The sequence below is a fragment of the Boleophthalmus pectinirostris genome, unplaced genomic scaffold (genome assembly GCF_026225935.1).
Source record: "Boleophthalmus pectinirostris isolate CB_2022bp ecotype Guang Dong unplaced genomic scaffold, ASM2622593v1 HiC_scaffold_16, whole genome shotgun sequence".
NCBI lineage: Eukaryota > Metazoa > Chordata > Actinopteri > Gobiiformes > Gobiidae > Boleophthalmus > Boleophthalmus pectinirostris.
The window spans coordinates 13,514,519-13,535,517 of NW_026571095.1; the positions used below are offsets into that span (position 1 = coordinate 13,514,519).

Genomic DNA, 20,999 nt, shown 5'->3' on the forward strand with positions numbered 1-20,999 from the left:
ATGTATGTTACCGGCAGGGAGGTCTGTCACTAAAGTGCTGTTAACACGTAGTCATAGGGGATGCTGTGTCAGATTTCTCCACTACTGGGGTTCCAGGATATGTTTTAGCACAAATATTACTTTTGTTTATTTGTTTCAGATAAAAGACAGACTGGCTAATTCAAAAATTCACATGGAGAACATCAAGGTGACCAAATAATTATAGAAAGAAGTAAAAGAATCGTTTTAATTTCACACTAAATATTGCTCACCCATGTTGTGCTTGGTGTCCCTAGCAGCCGGTGAAGGAGGTCCCCCCCCTGCCTCGGCACCCCTCCCAACTTCCTGTCACCTCTTCCTATGGGAATCCTGCTCCCAGCTCCAAAAAACACCCAGGCTCCCTTCAGCATGTGCAAGTGGCCTCATCAGGTGAGTTTATGCTCCCCTGCTGAAATACCTAATAAATATACATACATACACTACCACTCAAAAAGTCTGGACACTTTCTTACCACTTTCTACATTTTAGATACATACAGAAGACATCAAATATATGAAGCAAAATATATGGAATTATTTAGTGAAGGAAAAAAGTCAATGCAAAATGTGGTTAATTTGAACATTCGGTTATAAAATATATTTAAAAAAAATTTTTTATTAAACTTTTTTTTCCTCTTTGCTTTTGCTTCATACATTTGATGTCTTCTGTATGTATATAAAATGTCAAAAGTAGTAAACACGTACAAAAAACAGTGAATGATCTGTCCAAATTTTGACTGATGCATATACATACATACGTACGTACGTACATACATACATATATACATACATACATACACACACACATATTCATGAAATACATACACATATAGATACATAGATACAAACTTACATACACATACATACATGTTGTAACCAGTTGTCTCCAAAATAAATGTAAACAGTGGTATCATCGTTCAACTACTTGCGGCCTCCAGAGAGAGATCTTACGCCAACATCCCACATGAAAGCTGTCAAGTCCATGAAACAGGCAGGGCTCACAGCGGTTTTCACTGGACAAAATGTAAGTTTTAGCCCCAAGCAAGTGTATAACCAATTATAAATGACAATATTAGAAGTGAGAATAAACATGTGTGAAGTCTTGCAGTTGAATTAAACTGGCTTTTTGAAGAGTACAACATTTGCACAAACTTTTTTCTTTGTGCAAATGTCAAACACTAGACATACTTCAAACATCACATAATTTAGGACAAATACCTTTTCTGTTCATCTTAAAAACATGTCATGCATGTGATTACAAGGATTGGATCTTTGGTCTTGTATTAATGTATCCTAATCTCTGAATCAAGCAGTGTTGTTGTCGTCCATCCAGCCATCCCTGTCGAATTAGTTCAATGTGTGCACACATACAATGGGATTTTTAATACACAAATTAATGCATTGTTATGTTTAAAAAAAATCCAATCCACTTTATTTGTATAGCACATTTCATGAGCAAAACAATTTCCAAAGTGCTGCACAATGCAGATAAAACAATACAATGTAAATATAAATATACATATACAATAAAACTAGTAAAATCCAATAAGAGTAAGTAGTCTAACTGTAGTCTCATCCCATTTACCTGGTGTTTGAGCTGCAGCAGAGGTCTGAAGATGAGGAGGTCCAGGAGATGATGCCTCTCGCTGATGTGATCCTGGCTGACATCGACGCCTTAGTGCCAACTCACGATGAAGCTGGACTTCCCATCGTGGAGTGGAAAAGACAGGTGATGGTACGACAGCTACAAGTCAGACTGCTGGATCAAGAAGAAGATATTAAACAGGTACATCATATACCACATAGTAGCTTTACAGATATATACAGTAGAGATTCTTTCACACTTTTTAGATTTCTATATTGTATGCAGAGAGTTTTTATGTAATTTTTGAGTCATATCAGAGGGATTTGACTCTGATCTCTGATTTGATCAGAGATTTAAAGCAACACTGTGTTACTTTCTGGAGGAAGCTCACCACTTGCCAAGTCAAAACCATACTTCAGAACATTCTCCATGGAAATAAATCAGTCTTATGCCATACTGTGGAACATTATAGCCAAAGGAACAACTTTTCCATGAAAAAAGCAGGATGAGGTGGAAATATAAGTCTGTTGACAGTAAGGATGACAATAAAATCAATAAAAAATGTATTTCCTATTTATGTTTCTGCTAAAAAACAAAACAAAACATGTAAATAGGTAACTAATCCCTTTGAAAGCAGTTATAGAATAGAAATTATGGATAATTATGATGGAATGCATTTAAATGATCATGAGTCCAGAAATCTGTTTTTTTTTTTTTAAATATATACTATTATAATAAAATAAGAAATATTTTAAATTGCATTCTTTTTTTTCTTTTTTTTTACAGAGTGCAGCACCAACCCAACCTTCATTTGATGACTATAAATACTCTGAAGCTCATAATGCAGTCTTGGGTCCTTTTGGCGAGCTGCTAAGTGAAGATGACATAGTTTATCTCCAAAAGCAGATTGAAAATGTTTCACTGCAGAAGAGGTGCCAGGTCTATGAGCTGGAACTGACCAGGCTCACTAAAGAGCTGAAGGCAATTTTCCCCGATCCTATCGTCAATATTTCCCTAAACACAGAAGCCCTTCAGCAAATGGATGAAGAGGGACGGCGCACACTGCAAAATTGGTGCAGCCGTGTTTCTGAAATGGTCAAAAACATGTCATTGCTTTTAGCTCATTTAAGTCAAATAACTGAAGAGAAAGACACAGAAGAAGGTGTAAATGAAGACAGTAATAGAAAAGAGAGTTTAGGATCTGAACAAGGCAATCCTGTGGAACTAGAATTACATAAAACAGCTCATAGGATACCCCACATCGGCATGGCAACAGCTTTCAGTCATCGTTTAGAAGCTAGCACTTACAACAGAGCCCAAAGGGACAAGGTGAAACAGGAAATTCAGGAATCTGGTGTATCGGTGAGCAGTCTCCGAACAAACTTTGAAGGTCAGATTGGTGGGGTCTATCCTTTTGCAGGTGTTTTGAAAGAAGATATGGGAAAGGATTATTCTGCTGAAATCAAAAACATACCAGTGATGGAGAGCACCAGTCTGAGAAAAGAGCGCATTGTTGTGTTGTTTCTAAGTCACTGGAAAAAGTCAGCTTATGCTATATCAAAGAGATCAGGAAAGATGAAACAGAGTAAATATCAAGCAACCACACAGCAACACAAGGGGAACTCCATGCTTCACTTCTGTCAGCAAAAATGTGCAGTTGACAAGATGCTGAACTCATGGAAGACTAGACTAGACATCAGTGATACCCATAGGAAACACAGCAAGCTTCCCTCTGTAACCTACTCTCCTGAGCAGTTTGTACCTGACGCGAATGGCGATGCTGTGACCTACGATAGCTTAACTCTTGATCTATTCATGCTGGGGTATTTTCACATCCTTGAGCAGCCGCTGTCAGCAGAGGAAAGAAAAATGAGGCATCTGCTGTGCTTTGAGGTGTTCGACCATGTTGGCACGTTCCCCTGGGAGACGGTAAGAGATTTCCATAAAGCCGTTTTGCAAGAAATACAGACCGGAAGACGTCAATGGAGCGATGGGTTCGATGACATTAAAGTGCACTTCTTTGGAGACTCCAAAGCGTACTGCTATCCCACCATGTCAGTTTTGCATGAGTCCAAGCTGGTGCCCCATGTAAGAGTCCACTCCTCTGGCCCTGGTGAGTGCATGGGTGGCACAGATGTATCCTGTTTCAACAATGAAGAAGACATTTGTAAATATATTGATCGTAGCTTCGCCTTCTGGAAAGAGAAGGAGGCAGAGCTGTTTGACTTTGAGCATACATCTAAAGGGTAAAAGGGACGTTTTAATGCAGTGTCTTATTCTGATTTTGTAACATCAAACCATAATAAAAGAGAAATGTTTCCTTATTAAACTAAAATTGAACTGTACATTTCATATAGAGCTCCTTGAGTATCCCAAATCACAAGTTTCAGATGACAGCCACATTGACAAAGCAATACAAAGAAAGGTTTATGATTAGATTCAAAGTAAGTCCAGTAGTCTTTTCTCTTTGTCTTTTTCTGTTGTTATATTCTGGAAAGTTAGCAACACCAAAAAGTCCAAAATATTATAAAATGTGGTTATGAAAAAATGCTCTCTACAACTTACCCATCAGGATTTTGTCTTCTACACACAACGCCAAAAGCTACTGAACAGCGATAAGTAGGCCACTTTTTTTTCTTTTCCTTTTCTTGTACGGGGATAAAACATAAGTAAGGAAATGTAGGCTATCTACTGAGCCCCTGAAAGGTACAGGCTGGCAATAGGTGAGGTCGCGCATGCGCAGTGTCAGTGTAAATTGACAGGAGGATGCTGAGCTGCATTCCCATCATTTTGTGAGGAAGATTTCTGTGCGCACTACAACAACCGACGAGACGCCGAACGACTGGAAAACAGAGGATAATCCAAGTTGAGCCTTTTTATCTAGCACCATGTCAGCCGGAGGAGACCTGGGGAACCCGCTCAGAAAATTTAAACTCGTTTTTCTGGGAGAGCAAAGCGGTGAGCATCGTTGAGGTTTGGTTAACGTCTTCTACTGACGCTTAACATACGTAAGCTTTACAATGAAGGCCATTTGTGTTACAAAATGTAATTGTATCAAGGTGCGATCGGTTCTGGCTTTTTAGACATCACTGACACCAAGATCGCTGGCACATAATTAGGTGAAAAACATTTGACTAGAAACGGAAGACAAGGAAAGATAAGGAACGTGCAGTCACAAATTAGGGCTTTAATTATTCAGGATAAGCATCATCCCTCAAGGACACATACAAATCGTGTCGTATACCCACTTTTCTCTGCGAGAAGTGGAACAATTGACTTCAGATGGGGGTGCTTTGGGATTAAATGTTTTGATATGCTTGCTGCAGTGACTGGCAATTACGCTTGCAGTTTTCTTCTTTAAAGCCTGGGCAAAAACCTTATTTCTATTTATTAGATGTTGAAAAGCCTTTATAGTTATACAAGGTGTGCCATTTTAGGAGGTCTGGCGGAGATAACACACGGTTCCCCCATGTGTCAGTTCGGGACACACCCTAGGCTCCGGCTGGCCGTGTCTGTAGCCTCTCCAAAACATCGCACCTTCGCTTCCGTCCCATAAAAAGACAAATCAAAGCGACCTGTCAGCGCCACAGCTTTATACCGTATCCTCAATAATCCATCTATTTTGTGGAGAGGGGCTGTGTACGTGCTTTGATGTGATAGCACAAATTCAGGATCGATAGGTCTTATAGCAGCTTCAATATCTTGACATCCAAGGTGGCAGCAGAAACCCATACGCCATAAAAAGCAGTAAAACTCAATGGTATGGTACTGGAATGACAAATGTAGAGCTCTTACATATAGACGTAAAGTATGTGTGTGTTGTATGTGTATGAGGAGGCTAGTGGGGTTTTGTGTGGCCCGTGGTGCAATGTTGCTGTCCGTGGTGCTGATTTGAGGCCTGGCCACTGCCCATCGCAGACACGCAGCCTCCAAAGCACTGTTTTTCTATGACACAGAGAATTGGGCTGTTTTTTATGTTTGGAGTTGAAAAATAATTTGCTAATAATAACAATCTTAATTCTTTGAGACATAAGGGCAGACAATGTGAATAGAAATCTCGAATGTTGTCCTTGTGCTAGTGTCAATTAAAACAGCCAAGAATGCTGTCTATCTTTGTTGTTTACCAAAGTTGTTTGCAGAACCTTATAATGCAGTCAGGATTAGGATACAAAAATAACATTGCTTGGTTAAATCAGTGGTAAGTATCCAGATTAGACTGGATATTTTGAATATATTTTTCTACAGTTTTTCTGCAAATGACACTCTCATTTCTGTGCAATGACTAAAATAACAGATTAACAATTTGGTCTAATCATATTTGTGCTCATTTTCAGTGGGGAAAACATCTCTCATCACCAGATTCATGTATGACAGTTTTGACAACACATATCAGGTAAGAAAACAGAATCCAGTACTTGTTTATTGTTCAAGTTTTATTGTCTATTTAAACTATTCTGTATATTTAATGTGCATATGTGCATACAGTCTAGTAATAGTTCTTCAATTTGACGCACACTACAGTCAATTCTGTGAAAGTGATAGATAACTAATACATGGTTTTCTCTATCATACTATTACTCGTATTCCCCCTGTAGCTACTATAAGTTAAATTGCTCTTTTCATCATAAAACATAACAATTTCATCTCTTCTGACCACAGGCAACCATTGGAATAGACTTTCTATCAAAGACCATGTACCTGGAAGATCGAACAGTAAGACCACAATATTGTCATTCCCTTCAAATTAATAGAAGCTATTAAACAGTGAACATGTCTAGTGAGTCACCTTAAAAATGTTGCCATGTCTTTTTAGCCTAATCCTTGATTTGATTTCCCTAATTACAGCTCTCTTCACAGACTAACACGATTACGCTAAGGTTATTTCTTGTGGTAATCGCTTTCGTATTTCAAACCCTAGATGTCTAAGCCTTGGTGTGGATCATCTACTTTAGCGGGCGTTAATGCTATTACTATGTCAGAATAATATGGCATGTGAGGATGACAACAAGCTGATACAGGCTTTAGAAGTGTGAATATAAGGCCCTGAGCCGCCAGGCTTACACGTGTACAAATATGTGTTGAACTAGGTAAGGCTGCAGTTGTGGGATACTGCAGGACAGGAGCGCTTCAGGAGTCTCATACCCAGTTACATTCGGGACTCAACAGTGGCTGTTGTGGTCTACGATATCACAAGTAAGAAACAGAACTAGCTTTGTGTCATTATGAATTTTAATGTGGTCTTTTTCATGTTTTTTTTTGTTTTGTTTTGGGGTTTTTTGTATCAGATTAATAAAATGTTTTGGTGTCTACAGATGTAAACTCGTTCCAGCAGACTACCAAGTGGATTGATGACGTCAGGACAGAGAGAGGAAGTGATGTCATCATTATGCTCGTAGGCAACAAGACCGATCTGGAGGAAAAGAGGCAAGTATATGACTCAAGAAAGATGTGTTAATATAGTGTTATAATATAGCAGCAAATATGTTTTAAAATATTTTTTTTATAAAGATGTCACCTTTAAAGTTTCTCATTTTAACTTGAATGGAAACTGATGTGAGTTCAAAATAGTTGCATGAATAGTTGTCATTGTTTTATGATCCATCATTTGGCTCACAATAAACACTTTCGATGATATTAGGATTACCTTGTTAATATATTTATTACACAAAAAGTTCATATTTAGAACAAAAAATGTTTCAACAAAGTGACACTGAATCTTGTGTTTGTGTTTCTCAGGCAAATCACGATTGAAGAAGGCGAGCAAAGAGCCAAAGAACTGAACGTCATGTTCATTGAGACCAGTGCCAAGACAGGCTGCAATGTCAAACAGGTGACACCAAAGATTTGAACAGATTTCACTGTATCTGTTTGGCTTGATTATGTTTTGATTTAAGATGTAGGTAGATCACTTTTTTTTTATTAATCAGTACTGGTGTACTTTAGCTACTCATATTAGCTCCTACATGGCTGTAAATTGATTTTTTTCTTCTAAGTCTTTATTTCTTGTTTGCGTAGCTGTTCCGTCGCGTTGCCGCAGCTCTACCAGGCATGGAAAGCTTGGACGATGCAAACCCTGAAGGCAGTATCCTTTACACAGTGAGACACAAAGCTTATTTTTAATCTCTTAGTGGTAGTTGGCATTGGTACAGATCCCCCAGCTCCCTGCCACACTCACTGCCCAATAAAATGCACTGAGCCAAAGAGGTGCATAAGGCGTGTGTACAAGCACAGGCTCAAGTAACATATTGTTCTATATTCATACTTATGTGTTCTTCATGACACAATACAGTATACCAGGTCCATGAATATTTGATGTCTTCCTTAACCATACTTTTTACAGTGATTGACATAAAGCTGGACAAACCAGCAGAGCCTGCTGTGCCAGAAGGCGGGTGCTCGTGTTAATGGCGAGCTGGGAGTGGACAGTTCTCTTCACATCATAGGCTTGTTGTGTTGCTTACTACTGGTTAGCTTCCAGTTGACTTCTCTAATTGGATATAGGAACCTGGCCTTGTATCTGATTGGACAAATCAAATGTTACCTTTCAGTCTTGTTCAGTTGTAAAATATTGTATACTTTGTCAATATGTAAGTGACTGGAAGTGAAGAAAGATACCGAAAAGCAAATTTGAACAAAAAGGGAAAAACTGAAACGACTATTCTTTTCTTTGAACTGTTATGTTTTGTATTTTTTTATATTAAAAAGGGAAAGCACCAAAAATGATGCCTAAACATAGAGGAGGAGTAATACAGTAGTGGTCAGCCATTTTTGTGGAGGTGGCCAAACACATCTGAATGTCTACAGCACGCATGCACGCTGATCTGACCTTTGACCCTCTCTGGGCGGGGGGTGGCTGTCTTAGAATGTTTTATAGCATCTCTCTATAGCATCTCATGACAAACGTATCTCATTTGATATTACCACAAAAATCTGTAGGTTCACCAACCGTAGCTGTGAAAACGTGGCACTCTTATCGCTCTATGGGTTTAACTTTTATAGAACAAACTGTACTGTTGTTGAAAAATAAGTAACAAAAAAAGACAACTTACTCACAACTGTTCCTCCTTCTGACCGCTCCTCCTCTTTACCTTCTTAACCCTTTTCCTGTCCAATCCTCCCATCCCTCCATCCTGGAAATACACATATAACGATCCACTGTAATGCACTGCACTGTATATAAAATGTAATATGTATGTTGTGAACGTCCCTCTGTAGAAGTGGTCCTTGTTCACCAGTATGAATAATGTAATAATGTTTAATGATTAATAAATTACAAATTAAAGGGCTTCACTCTGTGAACCTTCACCACTCACCTCATGGTTTACAACATTTATATGAATTTTGATCATGTTTATAGCAAGTCACTCTTACTCTTACAATCACATGTCCAAGGTTCAATTATTATATAACAATTACATAACTATTTTAGTTAAACTGTTCTTGCAAATTGCTCATTTTCAACTGTACCATTGTTGGAATGTGTTGGGGAAAATGTTTGAAGCATTTGTGTAGCATTTTTCATGCAATACATAAAGGGGGTAGGTCTGATTGTATTTTATGAATGGTTTGTGTAAAATATTATTGACATAGTATAAGCAGTACTATGCATTAGAGTAGGTAGGATATAACTGTCTCTAACCAAGCATGTTCACTGGCTTTGTGTGTGTAGTCTACAATGTATTTTCTTTGGCTGCTAGCTATGGAAGCTAAAACACCTGTTAATATTGTGTAACACCTGTTAATGGTGATGTAATCCTAAGACCTTGAGCTGTTTTTCAGTCTGTTGCATGTGACGAATGAACAGGCTACAGTCTATTGAGAGAAATATACTGACAAGTGCTGAGGAAAATGAGTGGAGCCCCTTTATGAGGCTGCATGTAATCAACCTGTCAATCTCTCCATTGTTTGCTGTTTGTTCCCCACAGTCTCATAATTGTAGCAGTGATCACATGTTCCCTCTGAGTCATGGTCTGAAAACCTGAAAGTTAAGGGGAAGTTGAGGTGGAAAGAACCTTTTAGGCGCAAAACGGTTTATTTCAGCTGTGAGAGGAGAGGTATTCCCCTGCAGCCACACAGCCATCTGATCCACACACAGGTCAAAGGTTAACTGCAGGCATTGAACACCGATGAGACACACATGGCTGTCATTTTCACGATTATTATTATATTTACATTGAATTTTATCAAGTTAAAATAACAACAGTTAAAGGTACAGTATGTACCATGGAATTCCATGGAAATAAACCACACTTCAGAACATTCTCCACAGAAATAGATACAAGATTATGCCATATTATGGAATAGTATAGTCAAAGGAACAACATTACTAGACAAGCAGGTTTGTAAGAACAAGTGTTTTTGTATGTGTTTCAGTGCATAAAAATAACCAAAATAGAAAAGTTACATACTGTGGCTTTTAAATTATAATGTTAAATAAATTCAAAGTGAGATATATAGGCATTTCATACATTTATGATAAAATTTTACATTACAAATATTATTTTAAAATGCAACTAAAAGATACTTAAATCATTCATCCTATTTTGTTTTATATGTCTGTATTTCAGGAATGTATCTTTTGGCTTATTGGCATAGCAACAATTAGCTGAGAGTTAGCTTATTTAGAACGAAATATTTATTTTTTAATTATGAGATTTTAAAACCGCTAAAATAGAAAACAGTTGTTAGATTATTATTTAACAACCCTTGAAAATAAATTCTCAAAAAGTCTAAAATGGGTTTCTAACTAGCTTCTTCTGGTACATGAAAAATAGCACAGTATGTAAGAGCTCATTATTAACCCTTTAAAAACACATAATGCATATGGGTAATACAATATTTCCAAATTAAGACACACCTCCTCTGTGATTATAATGTGAGGTCCGGTCTGGTAAGTGGAAGACATTTTTTATTTCATTCACAAAAAAGCAGATCATGTCTAGAGCCCAGCCGTACAGAAAAACAAACCTACGCTCTCTGCTGAAGGAGTTTCGTACGGACATCGCCATGGCAGTGCATGACCCCTTTCCCCTCATCTATGGCTTGGTGGACAAAAGCGTAATCAGTGACCTGCAACTGAAGGTGAGAAAATTAAGTGTGAGTAATATATTTTGGATTGGATGGATGGTGTTTACTTTGGTATTGTAGGAGTCTATGGAAAAACAGGCTGGAGAAGGCATCCACAAGGCCATGTATTCCCTTGTGTCCTGGATTCTGGAGCAGGGCAGATCCAAAGTGGAGGATTTCTGGGAATGCTTGAATAAAGACTACAATCTGGACAGTTACCCAAGGCTACGGACACTGTTGACCAATCTGAAACTCAGTAAGATGTGCTTTTAATAACATGAAATATTTAATTGTTTCTTAATTTTATTGTAAAATGTGTGCCTATCAGTATGCGCTTTCTCTTTGTTTTCATATGTTTAAAAGGCATATATTGTGTTCGTTTCTGATCTATGTTATGTTGTTTTCTCATCAAAAATATACTTTGAGTTGTATTTTATTTCATTCAGACAAACCCTGCAAATTTCGGCTGTATTCTTCTCTCAAACAGACAATACTCTCTTCCACATTTTGATGTCATGTGGTAATAAAGGAGGTGCGCCACCACACACAATTGCTAATTTTTACTGAACAAAAGGTATATTCTAAAAAAACAAAAAAACAAAAAACAAAACACATCTCCCAGTATGTTTTTGAGAAGGTAACAATATTCTAATATGTCTTCAAACTCAATATGAGTCAGTTTTACTTAATATGTGCCTTTATGACACTGTCAATCTTTCAAATTTAAATAAATAAATACATTAATATATATATTTTTTATTTTGTTATTGTTTGGTAGGGATAAAAACTCTAGCTTCAAGACTGGAAACACAGTCCCCTGAAGGCCATAGCAAAAGAAAGAAAAGAAGCCATGAAAACAAAAAGACAGCTACAACAGCACACGGCCAGTATTCACATTACCAAGCCAGAACTACTGACAGACCAGGTACTGCAAAGCCTGTAAACACTATTTCATATTTTGATGTTAAACAGTGTAGTTATTTTCACACACAAATACAGACATATAAGGTTAAGGTTAATGTACTTGTCCCATATGTTATTATTCATAGTATTCTTGTATCCACAGGGGGGAAAGTCAAATTATTAAGAGTGAAGAACGAAGCTCTTCTTTCCCAACAGCCTTCAAATAGTAAGTATCTTTTGCATATTTGCACAAACCCAATCTAGGCTAAAGAAATATAGCCTATAATATTAATAATAATGTTCATATCCAATTTATTTTAGCTATACGTGGGATTAGCGCAGTACAAGAAGCCCCATTATCCTCAGCATCCACCAGTAAACAACTGCCCAGCCTCAAATCCAGAGAAAAGACTCCTGGATCAGATGGTGAGCCAGTCTTTCATTGCTAATCTGAGCTCAAGAATCTTACCATTCACTCTTTCTTCGATTGCATTTGGTAGGCACCTCTTTGAAACACGTAAAAGTTGGGGAGAACAACTACTACTCATGCAGTGTGCCTAGTTTTGCAACCAAATGTAAAACTGCAAGTGCGACATTGAGCCACAAGGGGGAGTCTTTCAGTGTCAAGGTAATAGGCTTTGAATAAACCTAAACGGCAAGTCATGTTAAGTTTTAGATTAAACTGTCCCAAACCGTCCCAAATCGTACCTGAGGTCTGGTCTTGCTGCTTTTAGGGACACTATAATGATGACGAGTGCGCGGTGTGCAAGGACGGAGGAGAGCTGATCTGCTGCGATGGATGCCCACGTGCTTTCCACCTCAGCTGCCTGAACCCCCCTCTCACATCCATACCAGGGTAGGCTACTCATTTTCTTCAAATTATTTTAAAATCATCCCTGTGAGTATTTTATTTATGATATTTTCCTGTTTGGAATAAAAAGAAAAATGTGTTTAATTTTTTTTTTTTTTTTTTTTTTTTTTTTTTTTTAATCTGCAGAGGCACGTGGCAGTGTGATTTGTGTTGTGGGAAGATAGTGAAAAAAGAGGAAGCTCCGCGAGTGACACAAGTAAAATAAATAATAATAATAATAATAATAATAATAATAATAATAATAATAATAATAATAATAATAATAATAATAACTAAACGTATTGTTAAACTGGATTTTAGAGAATTAGGCAGGACTGGGCAATAAAAGATTTCAGACTTAACCATAGTTACCCATAACTGCCCTGGTGTGTAGCTAACTATGGTCTTAATCATATGTTAGCATGTTAGCAAGATGCAAATGTAGTTAAGAAAAATAATGGCGCTCTATTAGGCTGTTAAAGCTCTACTATGTAACTTTTCCTGTAGAGTAAATCGCCATCAGCTAGACCCCACTGAGATATTATTGCTTAGCCTGGAGTGTTCCACAGTATGGCATTAAAATATTTATCTTTCACTACATCAACAGTGCAGTTATTGTGATCAAAATGTATCAAAATGCTCTAATAAAATTGTGATATGATTTTTTTCGCCAGTCCAATAGTGAAAGAAATGATTGCATCTTAAAAATTATCATATTTGTGTCATTCAGAGCTCACAAAGTTGAATTTTGCTCTTAAACACCACAAAAAAGTTACTTAAAGGCAGGCCTATAATGTGATAATGTGGCTGTGAAAATAGTATTGCAGTCATGAGATGATTTCAGTGGATACTAGATACCTTTAACGCCATACTGTGTTGCATTCCAAGCAACATAAGCACCATGGAGACAATTTGCATAATGCACCTATATAGATCAGTGAAGGGTGAGAATGAAAGCTAAAACTGTATTGTTGTTTCTTCTGTGTAATATTGCATAAGCCCTACATTGTTCAGACTACATGACGAGAATTCAGTGTGAACAATGTAATTAGGCCTGTCAAGAATAAACATATTTTGAAGTATGTACAGAAAAATATCCCGATAAAGAATAATATAGAAACTACTTAATACCACTGACACAGTAACCCCAAAGCAGGACTACCCCAGTGAAAGATTTTACTATGTAAACATTATTGTAAAAAATGTGACCAACCATAAATTACTGGAACAATTAAATAATTTAAGGTAGTAGTTAATTCTAGTATCTATAAAGTGTCATATATGTTAAATATTCAACTTAATTTTTAAAAAAGTACAAAAGCCTGAAAAAAATATTGTTCTTTCTATTATATACTGAGTTGATACAGCAATTATCAAGATAGGCCTAAATGCATAACATAATAATATATAATATAATATAATATAATACCCAAGTAAGATTATTATGACTTGGTAATAATAATAACTTTGTATTTCTTATTTAATTTAGCCCTTTACTCCCCAGACCCAGCAGACAACACCACATTTCCCTTTACTATCGTCCCTCTCTCTCAGTACAACAGATGTCAACACAAAGGAACCCAACCAGGTAAAATTGCTATATACACTTATAAAATAATTAATTGGTGACTGTTGTAGCCTTTAGTTTTGATATTCATTTTGTTATTGCTCTTTCTTTGTGATCAGTGCTCAGAGCCAGCCGTGGAAATTTGTGGAGTTTGTCATCTTGGTGGAGGAGACCTGACACTGTGCCTCCAATGTTTAAAGCGCTACCACATGAACTGCAATTTCTCCAAGTAAGACATACTAAAGGGCCCATATTACGTTATTTTCTGATCTAAGTTATTCTAATGTTTCCTCATCACAAACATACCTAGAGTCGTGTTTTGTTTCATTCACACATGTTTACCACACAAACCCTGCATAAGCAGTTCTTCTCTCAAGAGAAAACACTCTGTTCCACCTTGTGATGTCTTGTGCTAATACAGGAAGTGCTCTACTGTGTTTTTAAATTCCATACACCTGCACTAGGATAATTTTGATAGTTTCAACCTCTGTCTCTACTGAACTAAAGGTAAAAGGTAACTTAAATACTTCTGTTTCGTGACATCACAAGGTAGAACAGAGCATTTTGAGCTTTGGAGATGTAGACAGACTAATAATAAAGGGTCACTCAGACATGTATGAATAAAAAAAGTACAACTCTGGGTATGTTTTTGATTAGGTAACATTATACCATGACTAAAAGCTCACAAGAGTCAATTTTGTGCAATATAGGACCTTTAAACTGCATTACTTTATTACCTGCAGTACCACATATACTATTGGCCCTAAAGCCAAGTCCTATTTTAGCTTCATCATCTATACAGTACAAAGTCTGCAGATGGATTTCCTTCCTCTAAATTCTTGTGAGTATTGATCAGCATTGCACATTATAGCAGTGTGCTTCTGGTCGCTCTTGCTAATGGTGACTAATGGACTGTAAATGGATCCCAGCCACAGGGAATGCATGTATGCTGTTAGCAGGGATAATTCATTTAACATACAAACATAGAAAGGCAGTCAAATACAAGGAAACACTCACTTCACTGTATAGAAGTGGTTGCAAAGACATGAATATTAGCTTTTTGTGCTTTTGCTTTTCAGTTTTAACAGGACAGACATGTTTCAATTCTCATCCTGGCCACTAGAAGCTGATGCGTTTTCCTTCATAGTTATTCATCACAGACAGAGCCATCCAGGATTGCAAATGCTGGCTATACATTAAAGTACATAGTAATCAATAGGATCTTTATGTATGTATTTATGATCTTAAGTGAAATATTCCTAATATTTAGAATAGTCTGTTTTTTATAGATTTTTTTTTTTTTGTATTAAATAAATAATACCATACAGTGGGCACAACAGTAACATAATCATAATTCGGGGAAAAAAAGCAGCTGACAAAGATACAGACAAAAGTCTGTTTAGATAGGAGACTTCTATTATTATTGTCATATACTAGTATATTTGGAGGGATATATTCCAGGGATTTTGGCGATATTTATTTTATTGACTGGTTTAGGCCTAATAAAGTAGTTGTCACATTTATGTCTAACTGTATGAACCACTTAAACCACTACAATCCCTAATTATTTTGCTACACTTTTGGTTTATGACTTAATAGTAAAATTTGTGTAATGAGTGTGTTGGAGATAGGTAGGATTTCATCCAAAGAATACTCCAGTCAGAGTGAAGGTGGGCACTCCTTCGATGGAGCTTTAATGTCCTTTCTCGTATTTTTCTGTCTGGTTATCTATTAGAACATTTTAAAAAAATATTAACTGAAATAACTGTATCAGAGTAGTAATAGTATAATAATATATAATTATAATTATGTATTATGTGCTAGCTATTACTAGTCTGAAATCAATCATGAGCCTATGAATAACTGTTAAACAATCCACAGCAATATTATCACTTATAACTGCAAATCAGCATCAGAGCATTTACAGAACAATTAAATAAACAAACAGTCATTAAAGGGTCATTATAACTTATTTATAAACAAACCTCTACCACAGACTTAGATAAAGGGAATGAACTCAAGCTACAGCAGTTATGTTAGATTTAATAGCGTTTCCATGGTAACTACACTATGCTCCCAAGGACTCCTTAGCTGCCCAACGAATGCCTGAACTAAATACTAGAGAATTTCTCACAGTGTGTGTCATTTGTTGATGTTTGCTTCTCTATGTTAGAGGCAGGTCTGTCTGCTCGTCATGCTCCAAATCATGGGTTGGCTCCACTGAGGGGGAGGCTAAGTGTCTGCAGGTGTGTACACAAAATGCTCAATCATTCAGTCTTATGTAAGACTGGAATAAGTGGAATAGTTAAAATACTTGTAATTGTGTTCCCTATAGATCACTTCTGCAACTCAAAATACACAAAGCCAGAACCAAACTTCCACTGAACCTGATGGCATTCTCCATAGCTCTGAACTGGACTCAATCCTGGCTGATGTGAGTGTGTCTCAGTTACATTTGATTACATTGTTTATGGCATAGTTTAATTAAAAACTTATTAGTGTCTATAAAGTTAGATTGAAATGACTGATATGATATGTTAAGATCTTTATTAGATCTCAAAATCTGCATGAAATACTTTTACTTGGGGAAGTGCGAATCTCTCCACCAACGCAGAGTTTCTCAAGGAATTATCAGTTCAAGATGCGTTCCAGAACATTTTTCAAATCAGAGATGGGAAAAATCCCATACCAGTTTCCAGGAACACGCCATAAACCAGGATTAGGAGCTAACTAAGGAGTAAAAATGAGCTAAAGCAGGAGGAAACCAACATAATTGAACACACCTTGTATATAGGAATTGTGGTTAAATGACCCATATTATGCTGTTTTCTGATCTATGTTATAATGTTGTTTCCTCACCACAAACATACCTGGAGTTGTGTTTTATTTCACCCACACAGGTGTAACATAAAAACTCTGTATATTTAGGCAAGGCAAGGCAAGGCAAGTTTATTTGTATAGCACAATTCGTACACAAAGTAATTCAAAGTGCTTTACAGAATAAGAAATACATTAAAATCATAATAAAAACAAATCAAAACATAAATAATCTTGAAGATTAAAATAAAAAAAGAGAGACATAAATTGGAGAGAAGAGTGCGGAATGAAAACCTTTCAGTTATATGCACAGTTAAACAGAAATGTTTTGAGCCTGGATTTAAACAGCGTCACAGAAGAGGCCTGTCTCACATGTTCAGGAAGACTGTTCCAGGTTTTAGCTGCATGAACCTGAAACGCTGACTCCCCTTGTTTAGTTCTGACTCTGGGCACCAGCAGGAGGCCAGTCCCTGAGGTCCTCAGAGTGCAAGATGGTTCATATGACACTAACATGTCACAGATGTACTTTGGTGCTCGGCCATGGAGAGACTTGTACACAAGCAGAGCTGCTTTAAAGTCTATTCTCTGAGCCACAGGAAGCCAGTGCAGAGACATGAGCACAGGACTTATGTGCTTGTACTTCCTAGTTCGAGTAAGGACCCGAGCTGCAGCGTTCTGGATGTTCTGCAGCGTCTCACAGCTCGTTTGGAGAGACCAGTGAGCAGACCATTACAGTAGTCTAACCTACTGGAGACAAACGCATGGATAAGTTTCTCCAAGTCTGCTTTAGACAGTAAACCTTTGATTTTTGCTATGTTTTTTAGATGGTAAAAGGCTGCAGATGTTATTGATTTGATGTGGCTGTTAAAGTTCAAATCTGAGTCCATTATTACCCCTAGATTTCTTGCCTGATTTGAAGGTTTTAGAGAGAGAGACTGGAGGTGACTGCTGACACTGTCCCTTTGTTTCTGTGGACCAAACACTATGACTTCAGTCTTGTCAGAGTTTAGCTGGAGAAAGATGTTTTGCATCCACACACTGATCTGTTGGATGCAGTGACGAAGTGAGTCCACTGGTCCATAGTCTCCTGCTGCCAGAGAGACGTAGATCTGAGTGTCATCTGCATAATTTAGGTAGGACACGTTATTGCTGCTTATTAACTGGCCTAATGGCAGCATGTAGAGATTGAACAACAGGGGGCCCAGGATTGACCCCTGAGGCACCCCACAGTTCAGGGCCATGTGATCTGAGACACAGTTTCCAATTCAACAAAATACTTCCTGTCTTCTTGGTAGGACTGGAACCAATGTAGTACAGTACCAGAGATGCCCACCCAGTCCTCTAGTCTCTGTAAGAGGATCCCATGATCGACAGTGTCAAAAGCAGTATTTAGGCTGAATTCTTCTCTCAGTCAGAAAACACTGTTCCACCTTGTGATGCCATGTGGTAATACAGGAACCGCTCCCGTAGTTTTAAACTCAATACACCTTCACTACAATCATTTATATAACTTTAGCCCTGGAATTGCCAGTTTGTACTGAACTAAAGGTAAAAGGTAGTTGTTAACTGCAAAAACTACTGCTTCTTAACATCACAAAGTGGAACAGAGCATTTTGAGCTTTTGAGATATAGACAGACTAATAATACAGGATTACTCAAACATGTGTGAATGAAACAAAAAACTACTCCAGACATGTTTTGATAAGATAACAACATTCTAAAATTAATGGCTTAAAGCTTACAAGAGTCAATTTTGCATAATATACGATCTTTTAATAGTGTAAAATATGCTCTAAGAAAATTATGATATAAATTTTAGGCGTGTTACCCTCCCATACTAATATTCTGTCAACAAAATTATAAATGTAAATATAATGACTGCATCTCAAAGAATTTACAACCTCATTTGTGTCACTCAGAGTTCAAATAGTTTCATTTTGCTTTTAACCAGCCACATAAAATTTTTTTATAGGCGGGGCTATGATTTGATAACGTGGCAGTAAAAATAGTATTGTGGTGAGATCAGTGCTGTGGGTCAGGTGATGTCACTGGAGGTGCATTGACTTCTTTGTGTGTTTCTGGGCAGGCCTCCTTTGATGGCATCTTACAGTGGGCCTTTCATAGCATCTCCAGACCCCTCCATGACTCTCAAGGCTGCTTCCAGTGATAGACCACCGGACCTGCATGCATCAACAAAAACATCTATAAGCACAGATAAGGCTAGATTACATGCAGGGTCAATGTACTGTTCACGGCAGGCTATGGTAAATGAATAGTATGAAAAGAACAGACAGACCTCACCATAGCAAAGACATGTTTTTATTTAACCACTATATGAACACTATTCCTACTAGTGTCTATTGCTACATGGTAAACTGTTTCAAGTGCTGTTATCATTTGATTAGACTACTGCTTCTACACTGTATTACTACTCACATTATAAGAAAAAATATGTATGAAACAACAGCAAAGGCAAAAGATATAAAATGACTAGCAATAATATAAATGTGCGTAAACTAATTGTGATTGGATGCACCCTACACACTTGAGATGTATCATTTTCAAACGTGCAGAATTTAAACAATAACAGGCTTTGACATACATTAAGTTTATACGGTCCTCAGACGTATATATCAGACTGTATGGAGAAAGAATTCACACGGGCCTCCAGATGGTTTTAATACAATGACGCAGTCTTAGCAAGAAATGCCTCTGTTTAACAAGAATTCCATGAAGACTATCACTTAGATGTGGAATGTTGTTTTTGTCATGGGATTTAGAGTTTTAGCATGACTGTGGACACTGGGCCAAACTGAGCACAGATCTTTTTACACTTTTGGTCTCTTGTTGCTATGGCAGCCAAAACAAAGGACAATAAATGTGTTTCTGTATTTGTGCATAAAATGTCTTGAAGTATTCATGAATGCATTTTCTAAATAGTTCTCTAAGCAGAGGGCTTACTTTTAACAGCAAGAGTCAAAACTGTTTGCTGAAGTTTTCAAACAAATTGTCATATGGATTATGAAACTCATCAGTTACTCAGTATATTGCAATAATTCATTTAATTTGTTTATCAAGTTGCATACTCATAGAGACTGCAACAACTGTCATCATCACTAGAGGTCAGTGAAGCAGATCCTGAGTGAGCAAATGAGTAGGCTGTGGTACAATACCACGCTCATTGAGCAACATTCACTTCTGCAAATGTTTGGGTTTTGAGTCATGTAGTAAAATTACTCAGTATTTATGCATATCCCTTGACAACTGCTGTTAACTTGGAATTCTTGGAAGATAATCAAAAGTGTATTTCACACTCTTTAGGTGCCCCTACCTTTTAATCATGTTTTTGTCAAGGGCACATTTCCAGGTTTTTCTTTCATACACAAGGAGCTAGTGAATGTCTGAGGAAGTGTTACCTGCATCACTTCCAGTTGCTCTTTCCTTGTGCTATTGTTGTGGATGGGAAACTGTCAGGAATGCAGCTTGGAGTTGTTTTTTTAATTAACACTGGGGGCCTTTGGAAAGAATTATTCAAGTGTGGCTAAATCATTAAGTTTCTATTTTAAGTATTCTTTTTTTTTTTTTTTCAGTTTTGTTTTTCAGCTCTTGATTTAGCAGGTCAGTCTTTTTCCAACATTCCTGTGTTGCATAAGAGCTTCAAGGAGATAGAGTCTGATGTGGACATGTTAGCTTAGGTCTGGACTCACCCATAGCATAGTTAACACAGCTGTGTCACATGCCTTCCTCTCGTTTTCTGACCCCTTGTCTAGTTACTGACGCATAGTTTCCACTTTTAGAAGAATGTCAATGTCAGTCATCCTGTTTGTCTAATCTGGACTCACTTTAGTCAAAATCATAGAAGAGTGCATTCCTGAAAGAACCTTCATGCTGATAAACCATAATTTTAATTGTAATATTCAACAGTTTGTGATAACTGTAGCATAAAGCGCACTAGATGACTGTCTTTGATTCCTTCTTCTATTTCAAGATGTGTTTGAAAATAATAGTTTTGGCCTATAGACTTTATTGGACAGGGCACGTTAAGAGTAAAATGGGGGTGAAGATTAGAAGAGAAACTTTTAAACTTTAAGCTTTAGCAAACAGGACGAAACTGGATCAATCCTGAATAATTTTGGTATGATCTTGATCTAGTACTAGTATAAGACCACATGGTAACATTACATAAAAGATATA

The 20,999-nt window shown here is 37.2% G+C and overlaps 3 protein-coding genes across 4 annotated transcripts; all 3 read left to right on the plus strand.

The window, feature by feature from the left end:
• espnlb (espin like b) lies at nucleotides 1-3,852 on the plus strand. Its single transcript, XM_055151920.1, has 7 exons — nucleotides 1-21; nucleotides 140-187; nucleotides 276-408; nucleotides 923-1,045; nucleotides 1,634-1,803; nucleotides 2,389-2,764; nucleotides 2,846-3,852. The coding sequence occupies exons 1-7, from the start codon at nucleotides 1-3 to the stop codon at nucleotides 3,850-3,852; spliced, it is 1,878 nt and encodes a 625-aa protein (XP_055007895.1).
• A 638-nt stretch (nucleotides 3,853-4,490) lies between these two features.
• On the plus strand, nucleotides 4,491-8,007 carry rab6bb (RAB6B, member RAS oncogene family b). Of its 2 annotated transcripts, XM_020923014.1 has the most exons (8): nucleotides 4,491-4,560; nucleotides 5,937-5,995; nucleotides 6,262-6,315; nucleotides 6,690-6,795; nucleotides 6,915-7,026; nucleotides 7,339-7,432; nucleotides 7,618-7,684; nucleotides 7,943-8,007. In XM_020923014.1, exons 1-8 carry the CDS (start codon nucleotides 4,491-4,493, stop codon nucleotides 8,005-8,007), a joined length of 627 nt encoding a protein of 208 aa, XP_020778673.1. The 2 variants fall into 2 exon arrangements, with proteins under 2 accessions (XP_020778673.1, XP_055007827.1); XM_055151852.1 differs by lacking the exons at nucleotides 6,690-6,795; nucleotides 6,915-7,026; nucleotides 7,339-7,432.
• A 2,529-nt stretch (nucleotides 8,008-10,536) lies between these two features.
• Nucleotides 10,537-19,139, plus strand: aire (autoimmune regulator). Its single transcript, XM_055151921.1, has 13 exons — nucleotides 10,537-10,683; nucleotides 10,750-10,924; nucleotides 11,447-11,593; nucleotides 11,735-11,797; nucleotides 11,893-11,997; nucleotides 12,072-12,199; nucleotides 12,306-12,427; nucleotides 12,569-12,638; nucleotides 13,911-14,009; nucleotides 14,108-14,217; nucleotides 16,162-16,234; nucleotides 16,324-16,422; nucleotides 18,892-19,139. Exons 1-13 carry the CDS (start codon nucleotides 10,537-10,539, stop codon nucleotides 18,970-18,972), a joined length of 1,419 nt encoding a protein of 472 aa, XP_055007896.1. The 3' UTR covers nucleotides 18,973-19,139.
• The last annotated feature ends 1,860 nt before the right edge of the window (nucleotides 19,140-20,999 follow it).